This window comes from Leptodactylus fuscus, chromosome 4 (assembly GCF_031893055.1).
Source record: "Leptodactylus fuscus isolate aLepFus1 chromosome 4, aLepFus1.hap2, whole genome shotgun sequence".
Taxonomy (NCBI): domain Eukaryota; kingdom Metazoa; phylum Chordata; class Amphibia; order Anura; family Leptodactylidae; genus Leptodactylus; species Leptodactylus fuscus.
Window position 1 is genome coordinate 73,306,201 of NC_134268.1, and position 19,219 is coordinate 73,325,419.

Here is a 19,219-nt window from a genome sequence, read left to right on the forward strand (position 1 = left end):
AGGTTCAAGCAAAGAGGATGATGGATGAAACAAAGGGAGGCAGAATACAGAAAGATTTACTTTTAGATAAACAGAAGACATGACAGCACAGACAGCTGAAAGACGCTCACTAGCATAGCAATAGCAGTATGAGAGCAAGAATTGGAGAAAGTTACCCTGCAGGTAAGAGTAGGAGAATGGAGAGGAAGAGTAGGCGACTGTGTGATGTATATGATTCGGAAGGGTGGGGTGGCATGAAAAGATAAGTGTAAAGGAGGGCATATGATCTGTCCATGGGAAAATGGGGGAGAGCAGAGCTGATGTGAGTGTGAATGTGAAGCAGGGAAGGATTTATGATTTCATGGCAGGAAGATAGAACTGAAATATTAAGTAGCAAATTGATCAATGTGACAGGCAGGTCTTACTGACTGGGTGATAAATGAAGAAAGGTTTTTCATTAACACCATCAAAGGTGTTCTCCAGGCTACAATGGTATTTATTAATTATTCTTTCACCTCCCCCGTCCTAATTAGAGAATACTGATTAGCCTCAATAACCTCTTTAAGGTTAAAGCTGGGGTTCAAGTAGAAGGTGGAATTCAGATCAAATTAATAAGCCAAACAATTAGACAAACACCACCCTACCCCTGCATCTTACTTTCCAGTATTCTGAATACATAGAATCTGCCAATATAAATAAAAATTCCCATACTTCAACTATTAATTTCTATACCTTAAATACAGAATGAATTAAAGCAATTGTTTCAACCCTTCAAAAAAAAGGAGCCACTCTTACAAAGTGACAATGTGTTTTGGATTATAAAAAGCCTCCACCCTCATCCTGTATTATGTTCCTATACCCTAGAAAGGCATATGGACATACGTTGTCTTCAAGGTCGCATTCACACGAGTAAGTTTCAGCAGTGATATTGGGTCCATATAGAAAAAATTTTGAAAATTGTGGCACAAAAACAAACAGTAATCTTCATAAAAACAACTCTTGTGAAAAAACTCTTTAGGGAGCCTGGACACGGAGTTATGCTCCACTCATTCTGAATTTGTTTAGAATGAGCGCGTAAAAACCAGATCCCATTGATTTCTATGGGTGCCGGCATACGAGCACTACCCATTGAAATCAATGCGAGGCTTTTTTCCCTATTGCTTTCAATGTGATACGCGCGTATGCCAGCACCCATAGAAATCAATGGGAGCTGGTTTTAACGCGCTCATTCTGAACAAATTTTACGTTCAGAATGAGTGGAGCGTATACTCCGTGTGAAGGCTCCCTTAGTTGTAATATATACAGTATAAGGCAGTCGCCAGATTTATAACATTGACCGATGTTGGACAATAAAGTAGACTTTTAGTGGGCTTATTTTGTGCCAGAATTTTACAATACACAAGTCATGTCCCCTTTTTCTGAGAATCCACGCCCACATGACTAGCAAGTAGAAAAAATTTAGCCCAAACTAGATGTGCCAAAGGTGTACCACATTACGCCAAAGATGTGCTCTGTTTATGCCAGTGTCTAGTTGTATCCACAATAGTATATCTGGGCCATCCAGTATCCCCAGCCTTAGACATTAGACAATTAATAAGGCTGAGCTGGATTGCATTATGAGCAACTCACTCTAAACTCCAAATGTATTCTAACCAATAATATTAAAATGCAGTAGAACCCATAAATGTATATTGTCATGTATGTCAAAGTTTTCTAAATTCAAAAGAAACAATATGTAAAAGTACATAACATATAAAATAGGAAAAAGCACCTTTGGGATTAACGCTGTTCTGGTCACAGACACGACATTGTGGGTTCCGTACTATTCTTCCTGGAACATGTTCAACCAATTTGCAGAACATCTCGGGTCCATTATCACCACAGGTGGCATTGGTGCTGATATCTGCATTACTTGCAAGGTTTAAGATAGCAGGGAACAAGCCTAAAAGCAGAAAGATGAATAGTGTGTTATGAAATACAATAGAGTAAAATAAATTAATACTAAATAAATAGGCGCTTGAGATTTATATATTCTGTTCTCTGCATAGACACAACAGTAGTAGCATATCTATTTGGTAGGAAAATAAACCATAGTGTAGAGATAAGTTATCAGGGCACAATGGAATAGACATTATCCAGCAGACAGAACTGCTAAAATAATAACAGGAATTTGCACGATTTGCAATTTCAGCACTCTTGAAAGATGACCACAGATAGAAGCGTCTGAAAGACTTCATACCTAGATCACAACTCAGACAGACAGGGGCCAAACAGTGTCAGCTAAACAAACAAGACTGCATGCTAGGAGACATGTACAGCCAGAAGGCTAGAGAAGGAAAGAGACAGAGAGAGAAAGAGAGAGAGAGAGAGAGAGAGAGAGAGAGAGAGAGAGAGAGAGAGAGAGAGAGAGAGAGGGAAAGAGAAAGAGAGAGAAAGAAAGAAAGAGAGAAAGAAAGAAAGAAAGAAAGAAAGAAAGAAAGAAAGAAAGAAAGAAAGAAAGAAAGAAAGAAAGAAAGAAAGAAAGAAAGAAAGAAAGAAAGAAAGAAAGACTAAGTTGTGACTAAAATATGTGCATTTCGGTTATATGAGTTTTTTTAGGCTATTGCAATGATGGACTTAATAATGAATAAAAATATTACAAATAATGTATTATACAAGCTGGATGTGAAGTGGTTGTCCATTGCTATACAAGGTTCCCCAGAGCTTCATGCCTGTTATGAAGAGGGTGAGTTGATGGCTGTACAGGTCATTATTGCGATAGGAGGTGCAATATATGAATTAACACACAAATGCAGTCCAATTATTAATATATGAATATTACACATAACATACATAGTCCCTACAACCTGAACTAAACATTCTGTACGGTGTGTGAATCTGGGCTCATTGCTCTTGGTGGTTATTATGTTGACTAAACTGTAAGTGACAAGGGGAATAAGAGGGCTGGACATTTTGTAACTTCTAGCTTGGGTACTAAGAGATCCGGTCCTTCCCTTGACACCTGTCTGATACTGTAGTTTATTCATATTCACTTCTAGTTGTAGGGGGAATGAGCTGCACTATCAGGCATAACCCATAGGCAAGAGTGGGGCTGCATCAAGACAAATAAACTGGCCCCTTTTCTAATCCCAGATAATCTCTTTAATCTGACTTTAACCAGACAGGATATTTTTCAACCAGACAGGATATATTGCAGGATATTTCTCTTAAACAACCACATGTTAAATCAACACTTCTATAAATATTTCCCAGGCAATAAATGGTCTCTATTACTTGCAGAGTAATGTTATTTTACCCCATAGAAGCTTGTAACCCAATAACAATGTAGGCCCTCTTCTAGAGGCTTCTAGGAAATTCTAAAATACTAGATAGGTGGATTACCATAACGTATAAGCAAGAGGGGAATAATGGCTATAAAGAGATTCTCACTCTCACAGTGTAACCTTAATGTATATGGACAATACAACAATTTAAAGGGATTTTCCCAGAATCAACATTTAGAGCATACACACCCCATCACTGATCAATAGAATAGAGGACTAAAGATCCTGTAGTTAGGACTCTGAAGGGATTAGTGGTGAGCATGTGCGATGCCGCTCTATTCAGAGTCTATAAGACTCGTAAGACTTTAGATTAAGGTCACCTGGTCTTAAAGGGGTTTTCTGACCTAAAAACATTTATGCCCTATACTAATCATAGGAATCTGATATTGATGACTTATCTTTAGGGCTAGTTCACACGGGGCACGGAATAGTGGATTTTGGTCCTGATTCTGATGCGGAAAGCCGTGTCAGAATAGGGCCAAAATGCACCTGCCAAGACTGTCGCGGATTTCGACAGTCGTGGCTTCCCGCTCCAGAGTAGGCCCAAATGAATGGGCCTAGTCTGGAGGGTGCTGCCACGAGGCAGACGCCGGGGCTGAATCAGCCACAGAATTCGCCTGAAGAAAGGGCAGCTCGCTTCTTTTTTCCGTGAGCGGCATAAAAGTAAGCTAGCAGTCTACATAGACCTCTATTGTGAGGGGGCGGATTATGACATGGATTCAGCGCCAAAATCCGCCCCCTCTTGCCCCGTGTGAATCAGCCCTTATGGAGACTAGGTACAAGCATTAGCATGACATCACATAGAGTTTGGGAGGAATGGCACTTATTGTGGAGACATTCAGTATAAAGTTGTAATGAAGTGCTATTGAGTGTAATGAATACAGCAATGTTACAGCATTAGGGAGCCTTCACACGGAGTAACGCCGGGCTCAATGTGTGCTTATTTTTACTAGCGTAGAAATGCGAGGGTAGCGTTTACGTCGAGTTTACGCAGCATTTTTTTACTATGAGCGTATACGTGGCGTTACTATTATGAATTTTCTAATATGAAATGCTCTGTACGTGAATTTGGCACAGACCAAGAAAGTTCTGTGATCTTCATTGTATGAAATAAATCAACTAAATTCAACAGTTCCCGCAAAAGCAGTTGATATAAACCAGTAAGACCTTGTTCACATGTCAGAGCCACATGCACAGCTGTACACACAGTCAATATACACTCACCGGCCACTTTATTAGGTACACCATGCTAGTAACGGGTTGGACCCCCTTTTGCCTTCAGAACTGCCTCAATTCTTCGTGGCATAGATTCAACAAGGTGCTGGAAGCATTCCTCAGAGATTTTGGTCCATATTGACATGATGGCATTACACAGTTGCCGCAGATTTGTCGGCTGCACATCCATGATGTGAATCTCCCGTTCCACCACATCCCAAAGATGCTCTATTGGATTGAGATCTGGTGACTGTGGAGGCCATTGGAGTACAGTGAACTCATTGTCATGTTCAAGAAACCAGTCTGAGATGATTCCAGCTTTATGACATGGCATTGCATTATCCTGCTGAAAGTAGCCATCAGATGTTGGGTACATTGTGGTCATAAAGGGATGGACATGGTCAGCAACAATACTCAGGTAGGCTTTGGCGTTGCAACAATGCTCAATTGGTACCAAGGGGCCCAAAGAGTGCCAAGAAAATATTCCCCACACCATGACACCACCACCACCAGCCTGAACCGTTGATACAAGGCAGGATGGATCCATGCTTTCATGTTGTTGACGCCAAATTCTGACCCTACCATCCGAATGTCGTAGCAGAAATCGAGACTCATCAGACCAGGAAACGTTTTTCCAATCTTCAATTGTCCAATTTCGATGAGCTTGTGCAAATTGTAGCCTCAGTTTCCTGTTCTTAGCTGAAAGGAGTGGCACCCGGTGTGGTCTTCTGCTGCTGTAGCCCATCTGCCTCAAAGTTCGACGTACTGTGCGTTCAGAGATGCTCTTCTGGCTACCTTGGTTGTAACGGGTGGCTATTTGAGTCACTGTTGCCTTTCTATCAGCTCGTACCAGTCTGGCCATTCTCCTCTGACCTCTGGCATCAACAATGCATTTCCGCCCACAGAACTGCCGCTCACTGGATGTTTTTTCTTTTTCGGACCATTCTCTGTAAACCCTAGAGATGGTTGTGCGTGAAAATCCCAGTAGATCAGCAGTTTCTGAAATACTCAGACCAGCCCTTCTGGCACCAACAACCATGCCACGTTCAAAGGCACTCAAATCACCTTTCTTCCCCATACTGATGCTCGGTTTGAACTGCAGGAGATTGTCTTGACCATGTCTACATGCCTAAATGCACTGAGTTGCCGCCATGTGATTGGCTGATTAGAAATTAAGTGTTAACGAGCAGTTGGACAGGTGTACCTAATAAAGTGGCCGGTGAGTGTATATGCTCATATGGTTATACTATAGTATGATTTTATCCCCTAGAAGTAGAGTTATTAATGGAGAATAACTGAATATGGAATTTGATAGAAGATGGTACATTTTATAAACATCTGTATTCCTTTTTATAAAATCTAGGACTTACGGCAAGGGTTCCAAAAACCTCTACTATAGCCATGTGCATAGACTCTTAGAAGAACGTTAATCTAAGAATGACTTTGGTATTTCTAAATAGCTTCTAAAAGGCTATTAATCCAGTTGCAGCATTCCCCCTCCTAACCCTCATCACAGTAATCGTCCAATGTAAATATATTTGCATCTGCTTAATTCTTGGTTATTTAGACTTTCTGCCTTTTCCCACAATATGGAACGCCACTAGTAAAACCAACATTCATCTGTCTTGTGTGTTTGGTAAGAGATCAGAAATGAGAAAAACAACTGTAACAACAAGCAGAGAATTGTTACTCCTGTATTGTTTAAAGTGCTGTGTCAAAACAGTGGCCTCAAAGTCTGCAAACACCTGGCCAAGAAAAAGCGGCTCCTACCGAACAGGAAATGAGTGGGATTCTGAGACACTATTATGCAGCACAGCAGACAGCTGGGAGAACCTCCTTGAGGCATCCATGGCTGGTTTGCCAAGAAAAATGGCAGAGGATGTTTACTTTTTGTGACTTTATATTTATGTCTTCCTGTTTTAATTTGACTTAGAAAGTCATGTCAAATAGTTAACTTCTAATGTTTGCATTTAACTGCATGCATGCAATCTCTAAACATTCTTGAAGATCAGAGTACAATAGCCCTTCCTAGTATCCAATGCCCCATGTAACATACTTGTCTCCATTTATTTGGTGAAGTTGTAAGAAACCGATCCTAATACGAGCACTGTTCTACAGATCCATTCCATGCCATACACATAAAATATTACACCAGTCTCAACTAAATTCACTCAGATCAGAGAGAACGCACTAGAACCATCTTTTCCCATTACAAAACTTTATAATACTAAACTCACAGAATGAATTCTTGGATATATTAGCAATAGACCAACGGTTTAACAGCATGTTCTAATAACTTTGCGTCTTATCAATTATCCAGCACATCAACAATCAGCTCAAGGCTAAAACCATTTATCTTAATTACAAGGTATTGGTGAGAACCTGAACAAGTAAATTAAATGGATCTGGTGTCTCTTCCGATCTGCGCATATCTAAAAGGTTAATTATTAGGAACAAAAACAGATGACGCTGAAAAGAGAAATAATAAGAAATAATGGAGGCCATAATTATCCATTTCCAAGATAGGCTATTATTTAATAATTCATTTTATGGTGGACATACATCAAGATTTTTTTTTTTTTTAACTTTAATTTTTATTAAAGGGGGAGACACAAGAGGTAGCAGGGGCGGAATCAGAGGTAGCATTGCTTATACAGCTGTCAGACAATTTTGTAATAGAGGTTACTGTCATTACACAAACATAAAACTGGATGAGCCGTCACCAGTCGTGTCCTTGAACATGCAGATTCCGCCTGGACATATAAAGTTAGGCCCACGTTTACATGGGGAGCGGAAGGGCAGATTTTGGCACAGAGAGTGACGCGGCTCCAAAATATGCCTGCCACGACTGCTTCTAACAGTCACGGCTTCCCCCTCTGTAGTAGGCTCAAATGAATGAGCCAACTCCAGAGGGTGCTGCTGCGAGGCGGGCGCTGGGGCTTAACGAGCCGCGGAATCTGCCTGAAAAAAGGGCAGCTCACTTCTTTTTTGCATGTTGTCACTAGCGGAAAAAAGAACGCTAGCGGTCTCCATAGACCACCATTGTGTGGGGGCAGATAATGACGTGGATTCTGCGCCATAATCCGCCCCCTCTGTGCCCGTGTGAACTAGTCCTTGATCTGAAACGGCAACATATCCTGTGGTACAATGTGGAAGCGTGAACAGAGGAGGGTTTGTTTTAGGGATTTTAACTATGGAAAGGTTTAAATTAGGAATTGTGATAGGCCTGTCTGAAAAGATGTGTCTTTAGTTTGCACTTGAAGGTGTAGAAATTGGGAGTTAATATGATTGTCCAGGGTAGAGCATTCCAGTGGACTGGTGCAACTCGGGAGAAGACTTGTATATGAGCGTGGGAGGTTCTGATAATAGAGGATGTAAGTCTTAGGCCATTGAGTCAACGGAGAGCACAGGTTGGGCGGTAGACAGAGATGAGGGGGGAAATGTAGGGAGGTGCAGCATTATGGAGAGCCTTGTGGATGAGAGTGATAAGTTTATATTGTATTCTGTAATGAATAGGCAGCCAGTGTAGCGACTGACATAGACTGGAGGCACTGCATTCAATCCTTTTATAGTTTTCCACATGAGAGTAAACATGGAGGTGGAATAGAAGGATGTGTAGCCTTCCGCTGCCTGCAATGTTACATGGGGCCACCCCTATGCCTTATGATTGAGGAAGGGTACAGTCTGCTGAAAAGTTACAGGTATTAGAAGACTACACACACTTTTAATGTGGAAATAATGTTTCTAGTTAAGTTCATTGTGTTTGATCTTTTACCATCTTTTACCATGTCATGAGTAAGAACACCTATAGCAATACTGAACCATGGCTGACTTCCCACACCTAATATGATACTGTAAAGATCCTTGCTGCATACACATCAAGATAAATGATGTGCAATACCAAAGGGTTGATCATTTGAATTGAACAATGCTTAGAAAGTGTACAAATATAGTGTTCATAATGGATTATCCTAGTAGGCTGGAAACCTTACAGATTACAGATCTGGTGCATGATTAGCCTGAGTGTTTTGTTGTGTACACTGGAGGTATACATCAGGACAATTTTCCGTCATATACCTTTGGTAGATGCTATTGTAATATTTTATTTAATACTTTCTAAGACATAGCAGAATTTCTACATGAAGATGTGGCTAACAACCCCCACTTGATGGAAATCTGGTATATTCAGGGGGTCATTGAGAATGAAAGAATTCTTATGTTTTAATTTACTGTTTACTGTCTCCTTTCAGCACATCAGTCTGAAGACTTCAGTTCAAAGCTTTCATAGATGCTTAAGACATTGGAAAATAGCAGAACATTTAGAAATTTCAAAGAACGGCATTTTTTTGTGTAATTCACAGAGCTGACCTCAGTCTTAATCTAAAAAGGCCATCTATAGAAGTAGACATCACAGCAATTAGAAAGCAGAACAAAGAGAAGAGATAACCAGAGAACAAGCATTCAAGGTATTAACTGCAACATCCTTACATACAGATATCAACTAAATATGTATTCAGGCTAAATAAACTTAAAAAGGATAAAATGAATAATTATTATGCCATTGGATTTAGCAATTAAAAGAGGTTGAGGGTTGTACCAAGTTAGCAAATTATCACCTATCCATGGCATTGCCCAGACAGACCCCACAATCCCCAGAACTGGCTACCATTTTCCCCATAAAACCCAAAGCTAATTCAGGCAGTCCTAAGGGCCCGATCACACGGGCACAGAGGGGGCGGATTATGGCGCGTAAGCCACGTCATAATCCGCTCCTTCACAATGGTGGTCTATGGAGACGAGACCACCATTGAGCTGCCCTTTCTTCAGGCGGATTCCGCGGCTCACTGAGCCGCGGCTCCGCCTGGCGGCAGCAACCTCCAGCGTCGGCCCATTCATTTGAGCCTACTCTGGAGGGGGAAGCCACGACCGCGACAGTCGTGGCAGACGGGTTTTGACCCGAGAGTGACGAGGCTCCGCGCGTCACTCTCGGTGCCAAAATCCAGCCGACTGCCCCCTGTGTGAACTTAGCCTAATAGAGATGAATAAAGCAGTAACATGCCTGTACAACCTGCCTCTTCATTCCTGTAACAAAAACCCTTCTTGGAATTGATGTGGGTCCAACCACATTGAACATGCTATCACTAGGTTCACATCTGTGTTCAGGACCCCCCCGAACGGAAACCTAATCTCCTTAAAAAAGTGGTTACCTGCAGAAACCTGCAGACCCCATAGTCTACAGCGGGGTTCACATGGTTTCTGCTTAAAAAGGCGAAGCGGAGCTTGTAGCACTTTTCTTTCTGCTTTTTTCTAGTGGAGAGGGGAATGGAATCCCCATACTAATGCTGGTGTGAACCCAGCCGAACTTTGTGCCTATAAGGAAAACACTTCAGGAAAAATTATATTTGCTTTGCCTATTGCAGAGCCTAGTGCTGGAGCTGTGGACAACATTTTAAATAAGATATTTTAAATATCCCCCTTTTAATCTTTCCACTGGGGACAGAATATATATTCCTTCTGTTTAAAGGGAGTCTGTCAGCAAGAATTTTATAATCAAAGAAACCACCTTGCAACCACCAGTACCTTGTAGTGTTCTTTATACACTTTCCAAATATGCTTCAGTTATTCAGTATTGCAACCCCATTATTGAGAGAATCACTGTTTTATGCATAAGCAAATAAGGTGAAAAAAGCTTTAGGGGCATGTGTCATCTTTTTAGAGTTTGTACCTTCCCTTACTAATGCCCAGCTCACTCACCATCCATTGACTGACTGATCTCCCCCGATCAGGAGTTAGGGGAAACAATATATAGCAATTTTTCCTTATATCCTAGAAAAACATACAGAGTATATTGCTTTTGCAACCTTTTGTACAAATAAAAACTAAAATAAAGCTCTGTACTAGAAAAAAAGAAAAACAAGTAAATCTGTAAAAATTTGCAACAATCTGTAGGAAAATAGAAGCAAAACCAGCATTCTATAATAAATATTAAAAAGATATATGTATTATATTACAATCTTTCCCAGGAAAAAGAAAGAAAAGCACTTACACATTTTAGGCTACCCTAACTCTAAAAGGGGTTATGTGGGGACCAATTTACTGCATTGGATACTTAACCTTACTCATACAGAGGAGGGTCTCCAAACTCCATGATTATTAGATCTGCAGAGTGTAATGGTGTGCTGCATGTTTCTGTGCTCAGCCTCTTCTGCCAGTACTCCAGCTCTCCGTTATATCACTGGCTCCGCTCTACTTCTGTTACTTGGACATAGAGCAGCACAGGGTTGGTCAGATGAGGCTGAATGAAGAGACTTTGGCCACCCCAGTCCTCTACAAATGTAATAATGGGTTTGCTAGGGAACCCCCATCTATATGAGTTAGCAGGGGCGTAGCTATAGGGTATGCTACGCCCATGCTACTTGGCCCCAGACATTGTGGGGGCCCCATAACACATAAAATATACCACTATTCTAAATGGCACAAGGTACATAGGGGCCCATGTACAGATTTTGGATTGTGGCCCAGAAGTTTCAAGCTACACGTGAGTAAGGTAGCTTATCTGGTGCAGTAAAGGAACCATTACAACTTGTTATTTTGCCACATAATCCTTTAACAGAGTAACTTAAAACTCCAAGGCTCTAGTACAAAACAAGAAACAGGCTTTAAAGGGGTTTTCATGGCAATTTTTTTAAAAAAAATTTTAAAGGTCTGTTAGTGTTATTAATGGGTTAATAAATGCACCCATATACCTTTAGCAGTGTTTTGAGTGATTTCTGTGTGTCTCTGGGAGCTCCTGCAATCAGCTTCCTGCTATGTAGCTACCACATTGGTTCCCTCTCACCTCATTCCCCCCCTACCTCTTCCTCCCACCTTACACCCCCTCCCTGTCTCTCTAGCTATGCCGCCCACTACTAGTCCTTCCCAACATACTCAAACTAAACCCCGACCCCATTATACCTTTGTCTCTTCCTTCGAGTCCTCCTCCTGCTGGACGGCCCACCCTTCTTTTCTGATTTTGCCAGCGGGCACTATAGTCCTTACGCTGCTCTGTGCTTTGAAAGTGACGATCCCCCTCTACTGCGCAGGCGTGGGAACTGTGCAGTAGAGGTAGATAATCAGCAGCAGAGCACAGAGCAGTGCTTGGTCTATCTATAGTGTGTGCCAACAGTCAGAAAAGAGGGAAGACCCATCCCAGAGGATCGAGCCTGGAAGAAAGAGAGGTAAGTATGATGGAGTGGATGGGGGGGGGGGGGGTAATAGTGATGTTCCGTTTCTGGAATCGGTCACCAGAATCCAGCAAACCTGTCACATGTTCATTCCTGAGTCCACAAGTTGCAGAAAAATATTTTCTTGTTGCAGATTTTGCTGTGTTTTTTAAGCGAAAGTCAAGAATGGCTTCAAGTAGAATGACAAATATAAAGGAAGTTCTTATAGTTATCCGTTATGCTAAATCCACACATGGCTTTAACTTAAAAATACCATAGCAAAATTTGCAACAACAAATGTATCACCTGCTGAGAACAGCTGATTGGTAGTTGTGCCGGGTATAGGACCCTCACCAATGTGATATTTTACTTATTTTTTAGGATAGATCATCAATTGGTTAGAATACCTTTTGATATGTTTGAGGTCCCTGCACATACTGTAGGTAGAAGCTTAGTGATCTACATTCTTTTGAATTTTAAGAATTTGAAGGGTAAAAGCTTCTACCTTGAGGCAGGGATCTGAGATGTATTTTGTTAAACTGCGAGATGACCCAGATCTTTGTACTAGAGACTAGTTCAACGGATCTGTCCATCTTATATTTATCAAGAAAAAAGACAATGACAAAGCATATTCATCCCAAAAAATAGAGATTTACTGTATCCAGATGAGTTTTATACTATATATTTTAATAATATAACATTTTTATAATATGTATACACTGTCGAAACCAAACATTCTGTACATTCCTACTTACTGTAGTTCCGCTGCAACAAAGCAAACTGGCTAAAGAGCTAAATACAGTATTAGGAATCTTGATGCTTCACATGGAAAGTTAATGAACAATCAACAATAAAGGACTGTTCTCCCAGAATGTACAGAATACCAGAGGGGTTAACTGGTTATGCCTCAAAGCTGCTCACCACACTACCGTATATAAAATGCGGTCAGATTATTCAGGACTCCAGGGGTCAATCATTAGTATGCTGTAGACAAGACTGGAACAGGCTTGTGGGATTTTGGAGCTATCATGCTGTAATACAATGAACTATACAGAAAGAATTATGGAACTAAGTTCTGAAGTTATGTGAGAGAAAGTAAATCAGAAACAGAACGCGCATTATGCTTTGGGTAAACAGCCAAGTCTCAGCTATAGCTGCATGAGTACAGATATTAAGTACATTATTTCTTGGCTAATGTGATAATAGCTCCATTGAAGAGGCGGTAATAATGATAGCAATAGCACTAAAAGGCATGAAGAGTAAAATACACTATCCTAATAATATTGTAATGACAAGTAAATTACTATTTTCCAAAGGCATTTTAGCTTGTGTGCAGTAAACAAGTTTACGGCTGTTTACTTACGGACATCGAGGAGTTTAGGTTACTGTTCACATGATCTTCCCTGACTAAATTATGTGAGCAATTCCATGTTTCAGATACTGTATCATTTTAAATAGAGCGGGCTTTCCCCAGCTAAAAACTGCTGCATCATAGTCTGTCTGGATGAAGATGTATCACAAATAGACGCTTTAGAATTGAGATGTATTCCTTGGACTTTTAGGCCATACACACAGAGAGTGTCTGCACAATGTCTTGTGCGCAGTGTTTGGCATAAAGTAGCAGAGTTATACAATTACACTTATACAGGGAAAACGTTATACAGAGAACAGAAAGGATTGGGCATGTTGAAATCCAGAAGCAACAGCCTTCTGACTTGGGGCTTCCTCAGAGCCTCCCATATAGATTACATGTATATGGTCTTCTTAAAAATGCACTAAATATACAATGACATACACATGTACGCTACAGATTAGGCTAGGTCCACATCTGCATTGTAGTCTCCATAGGGAACTGCGAGTCTCTCCGCTTTTTTTTAGCAGACAGGCTCTCTATTGTTTGGATCTCTATGTGGACCCGACCAATGGAGAGCCAAACACTAGTGTGAATCTAGCATAAGACAGTGTTCGACTAGTGTCAAACTTCTACCAACTATGGTCTGATCTGTCATGGATACTTCTTTATTAGAGATGAGCAAACACTGTTCGGATCAGCCGTTCCGAACAGCACGCTCCCATAGAAATGAATGGAAGCACCTGGCACGGCGACTAGCCGCTGGCAAAGTGTACGTGCCAGGGGCTTCCATTCATTTCTATGGGAGCGTGCTGTTCGGAACGGCTGATCCAAACAGTTTTCGCTCATCTCTATTCTTTATAATAAAACACCCCAAAATTAAAGTTGCATTACCACCCCCCTCCCCATAAAAGTGTATAAAGGAAGTAGTAAAAGTGGAAGAGGCTCTCCAGTTCTTTTTTATTGATGCCTGTGCTCAGAATGGGTCATCAATAAGAGATCAGTGGGGGCCTGACACCCGGTAAACCCACTGATCAGAAGTGTAAAGGGGCAGTGACCTTGTGAATATCACCTTTACATCATGCCCCATCTGTTTCATAGTGGCCACACAATGTAATTACAGCCTTGTCCAAGTCATTTCTTTGGAATGCGGCTGTAATTACATTGCGTGTCCACTATGAAACAGTGTGTAATATAAAGAGTGAAGTGGTGGCAGCGCTCGTCCCCTTATACAGCAGGATTTTAGATGTCAGACCTCCGCTAATCTCTTACTGATAGGCTATACTGGGAATAGCAAAGAACTGGAAAACCCCTTTAATATATACTATCCAAAAGCCAAGGGCAAACTAAAAGTAAACATAGAATAAACACATCTGGCAGGTCCTTACATATATATGTACATAGAAAACAAATAATTCAGATAATTCAGATTTTTTCAGTGACCACAACTTTATCTTCTTACAAGCAATTTACACATACATGAGGGTTGTAAGACTCAACACTGGATATTATCACCCAAGAATTTTAAGAAAGACTAAACATGTTAAGTGCACCTGAACAGCAAAACCGCAAATATTTCAACAGACGTCTTGCAGGTCAGATGTTATACTGTAAACATAATGCTGTAATAACATTTTGTGCTGACATAAGCATCTGCCAAGAACTTGGTCGCTTATAGATTTCCCTAAAACATTCCTTATTTTTCATATCCAAACTTATTTAATCTACTTCCTTCCGGGTGCCGCTGTAAAGAATATACTACAGAATGTAATAAGCATCAACTACCTATTGTAATGAAAGGATCAAAATTTCCCAATATGGTGACGTTAATACGCAACAAGTGCACAAACCAAAAGTACAGTACATTGCAAATGAATAAAGTTTTACATAAACCGGTTTATTATGGATTTATTGCTTTACTTATGTGCCCATACTTATTGGCACAGCTGTCCTTCTGCCTGCTATTGTTCAATTAGTTATTGTGATATTCACATTTCATGGCAACTTTCCGGTTTTATACTTGTATACTCCTCCTGTGATGCACCACACGCTCTGCAATTCATATATTTTTTTTTTTTTTGGCTATTTTTAATATAACATTTATTGTTGTTTACTTTAGGTTGGTACTTTGTTTCGGTTTTTTGGTAGGTGTTCATGCTTAGTTCAGCAGCTTCCCTTTAATATGTACTTGCTTGCATTTTTCAAAACAGCCTTTGGTAAACCAGTCCCCCTGGTTTATACCCTTTAACCACTATATAGTGACTTGGTCTCTGCACCAGGCCTCTATCTCTAGAAGTAGTCCAGTTTATAAATGATGGCTAAGTCAGGCAGATCAAGAGACACCAATGACTAATACAGAGACATCAGGCAGCAGAGTAGTCAGGTACAGGCCAATGTCAAGGCTGGTAGAGTAACAGACAACAGGTCAGGCAGCACAGGTTTGGAGGTCAGGAGCAAGCTGGCGGCAGACAGGAATCAGCAGAAGAGAACAGAGATCAGGTAGCAGGAACCGAGTCATGCTACAAGCTGGGGTCAAATACTGGTAGATTGCTAGAACACAAGTCAGGAATACTTTTGCAGAAACTGGCACTTTATATTGCTTAGAAAGCACCTTCCTGAGGAAAATTGTGTCTTTTATGAACAAGGCCACTCAGGACTGGACAGGAACACATAATCTGGTGCACACACAACAGGTGAGGAAGAAGGAGGACTTGCGAGACAGAAGGAGTAGCTCGAAGATCACATTAGCGTTCAGATTTCTGTCCTTCGGGTCCGCTTAGGGACCTGAAAGATGAAAAACCTGTTCAATTAAAAAGCAGTTACATGTGGAAAACTGCGGACCCCATAGACTATAATGGGGGATTTTCTACTGCAAACAGGACTTTTCTCTCTGACCATTTTAAGCAGAATCTGGGATGGCGTGCCCGAACACTAGTGTGGACCTAGCATAAGCTATATCTATTCAAGAATAACATATCTAAAAAATAAAAATAAGAGCACTGAAAACAATGACAGTAATAATAGTGATAATCACCATCACTTCTGCCCTGGAAAATATCTACTATCCCATATGAAGCCACATTATATGGTGCTGAACACAAAGACAAATTATTGTACAACTGATAACATTATTGTTTTAACCAATATTCTATATGGAACCTGAGTTGACTCTTTCTGTGTTAATAACCAAAAGCAAGTAGACTGTGATCACATCATTTGATGTTTCGGATAACACTAGGCTTATTCATGAATTGTCTAGACAGCTCCAAACAAAAGAGAACTACTGACTGCTAACAGCTGCATCCCTGCAAATGCTTTGTATCTCTGCTGTGTACCACTGACTGCAGGGACATCTGAAGGCACTAAAACTTCTGTAAACTCCACTGAGTATGCCATGAATCCTTCCTGTGGTTTTCGAGGTGAGAAAGAAAGGTTTGGTAACTGTCATCATTGTCTCCTGAAATGTACAATGAAGATCAAAATGTACATGAAAACTTTCCATATTAGCTTAAAGGTCTCTTCCATACTATATAGACATGGTCCAGCACTGTAATATGCTTCTTTGGATTCATCATTGTGGATTAGATGCCATAGCAATACCTTCTGAAATGTCTGCTGCACACTTTGTCTGCTGCTTTATTGCAAGAATGCCTCTACTGAATTTTAGATCTATGGGTGTAATTTGTTAAGATTGGTGTTTTGGTAACAAGTGTTAATTCTTTCCCTTTCTAGTGCAAAATACGCCTTAAGGGCTCGTTCACACAGAGTAAACGCGGCACGCAATGTGCCGCGTTTACGGGACGTTTGCGCCGTGATTTTGACGGTGCATGTTTGCGGTCGCGTTAGCGCCGCGTAAACGTGCGTTAACGCGGCGTTAACACGACCGCAAACATGCACCGTCAAAATCGCGGCGCAAACATCCCGTAAACGCGCACATTGCGTGCCACGTTTACTCCGTGTGAACGAGCCCTTGTTAAAGAGAACTTTTCATATCCTCATGAACACTCAGTTTTATATACTGCAAAAAGGCAATGAATTCAGCTCACAGTCGGCTTTCCAGGTACGTGCCCCTGGGCTGGAGATATCGGCGTCACTAATTTCGGCACCCATATCTCCCCACTGTCAGAAGGCATTCCTCATAGCTCAGTGTCAACGCTGATCTGTGAGGAACACTCCCCCTCCCCTGGACTGTACTTGTCCATAGACTTGTACTGGGAGCCCCACAGCTCAGCGTCCCTGTGACAGTACCAGGCTATTTTAGAGTACTGTCAGAGGGAAGCCGTTCCTTACAGCCCAGCGATTACATAGAGCCATGAGGAACGCCCTTCTGACAGTGGGTAGATATCGGGGTCGAAATTAACTATATCAATATCTCCAACTCAAGGGCACATAACGGGAAAGCTGAAAATGCACTGAATTCAGCGCAATGTCGACTTCCTACTGGTATATAAAACCTCATATGCATGAGGACATGAAAGAGACTAAGACCTTTCAATAATTCTAGTGCATCCTATGAGTTTCCTGGTGCCTATATTAAAATCTACTGCACATACCCGCATCTTTAGATTACATTCCTTGCTTTTTACTGCTAACACTGTTTATGTACAGTATGTTTGCATAGATAAATAACTGGCTAGCTGGCTCACAAGTATTATGAAAGCAAATCCATCGTTTTTTGACCCTCCCTGTGCTGACACCACTAGATAGGTAACAAGGATACTACAGTAAGGATACCTGGATTGCTAACCATGCTCCATGCATAATTGGTGAAATATAGTTTTAAAAGGACAGTGTCCCCAGGAAATGACCTACTGTTTAAATCATGTTTACAGATTAAACATATTTTTCAAGAATTATTAGTGATGTTGTTTTTAATTTTACATTGTATTATCTATCTCTTGCCACAAAGCCTAAAATAGTTGGTAACTTGTTGTTTCCTGAAAATGAACCATGAATCATAGACACAATGATTTGGAGCTGACCCTATTGACTTCTATGGGATGAGTTTTCTATGCACACTCGGTGACCTTTGCAGAGGTCATTGCACAGGGGGGGGGGGGACATAAGCTGTGAAATCACCTATTGTGACAGGTGGATTCTGTGTCCTATGTACATATACATGATGGTACAGCTGTGCTGATACGTGAGGTGGCTACTGCAAAGAAATCTAAAGAAAACAAGGGTCTGGGCTGCAAGATTTTGTCTTTTTTTATAGATAATGTAGAAAATATTTATAAAAAATTGCCAAAAAATTCTTTCAAAATAAGTTTAACAGAAAACTTGATTAAAAATAAGTCATTTTCTGGTGACACCTTGCCTTTAGTTGTCCAGTGGATAGTGTTCAAGCTGCCCTATCTCACCTCACTTCCCCATCCATTTAGTTCCTGCGGTTCTTTTATTTCTATTATTATGTAACAGGTTGTTTTTTTTAATTGTTGTGTTTATTTTTACTTCTTAAATAAACTCCTGGTGGAATAGTCTGCAGATGTCATATACTTTATATATTAACAATGAGCATTATCCATAGTTGGGGGTGACTTTCTATCTTTAACATGTTTTTCATTTTTAATCCCCTCACCTACAGTGAATCACATATATTAGTCTTCCTGGAGCGTAATGTATTCAAGAGTCAAGAATTTCATCTGATAAGAGTACAGGATGAATCTGACGTGAGACATTTTCAAGACTGATTGAGAGGTCTCTATAAAACTTTTACAGCACACTCATAGAGAAGTAATGAAAATAATATTGCCGAAAATAACATCTCATCAAAGTACATGACTGCGAGCAGCAAAACCTGTTTTTGACAGGTACTTGGTACATTTTTGATTAACATACCAAGTTGTTGGTTAAAGTACTAGTTATAATTATATATATATGTAGTTTATTTATTACGTTTACTTGTATAGCACCATCATATTCCTCAGCGCTTTTACAGACATTGTCACTGTCCCATATAGGGCTCACAATCTACATTTTCCTATCAGTATGTCTGTGGCGTCTGGGTTTCCCATTAAGGTGTTTTCTGGTTGTTGAATGGCCTATTACAAGCATCTGAGTTAATGAAGTGTGTTAATATAGGAGGTAGGCCCCAGGATTCCCATCTGATAGAGCAGAGAACAGCTACAAAGAATGTGAAGAACTACACT

At 40.6% G+C, this 19,219-nt stretch overlaps 1 protein-coding gene across 1 annotated transcript in view; it reads right to left on the reverse strand.

The window, feature by feature from the left end:
* The window catches only part of LAMA1 (laminin subunit alpha 1), a 135,306-nt gene that overhangs the window by 107,441 nt on the left and 8,646 nt on the right, over positions 1 to 19,219 (reverse strand). Inside the window, exon 2 of the mRNA XM_075270662.1 lies at positions 1,751 to 1,921. Coding sequence (XP_075126763.1) covers positions 1,751 to 1,921 — 171 coding nt within the window. The remainder of the gene's footprint in view (positions 1 to 1,750; positions 1,922 to 19,219) is intronic.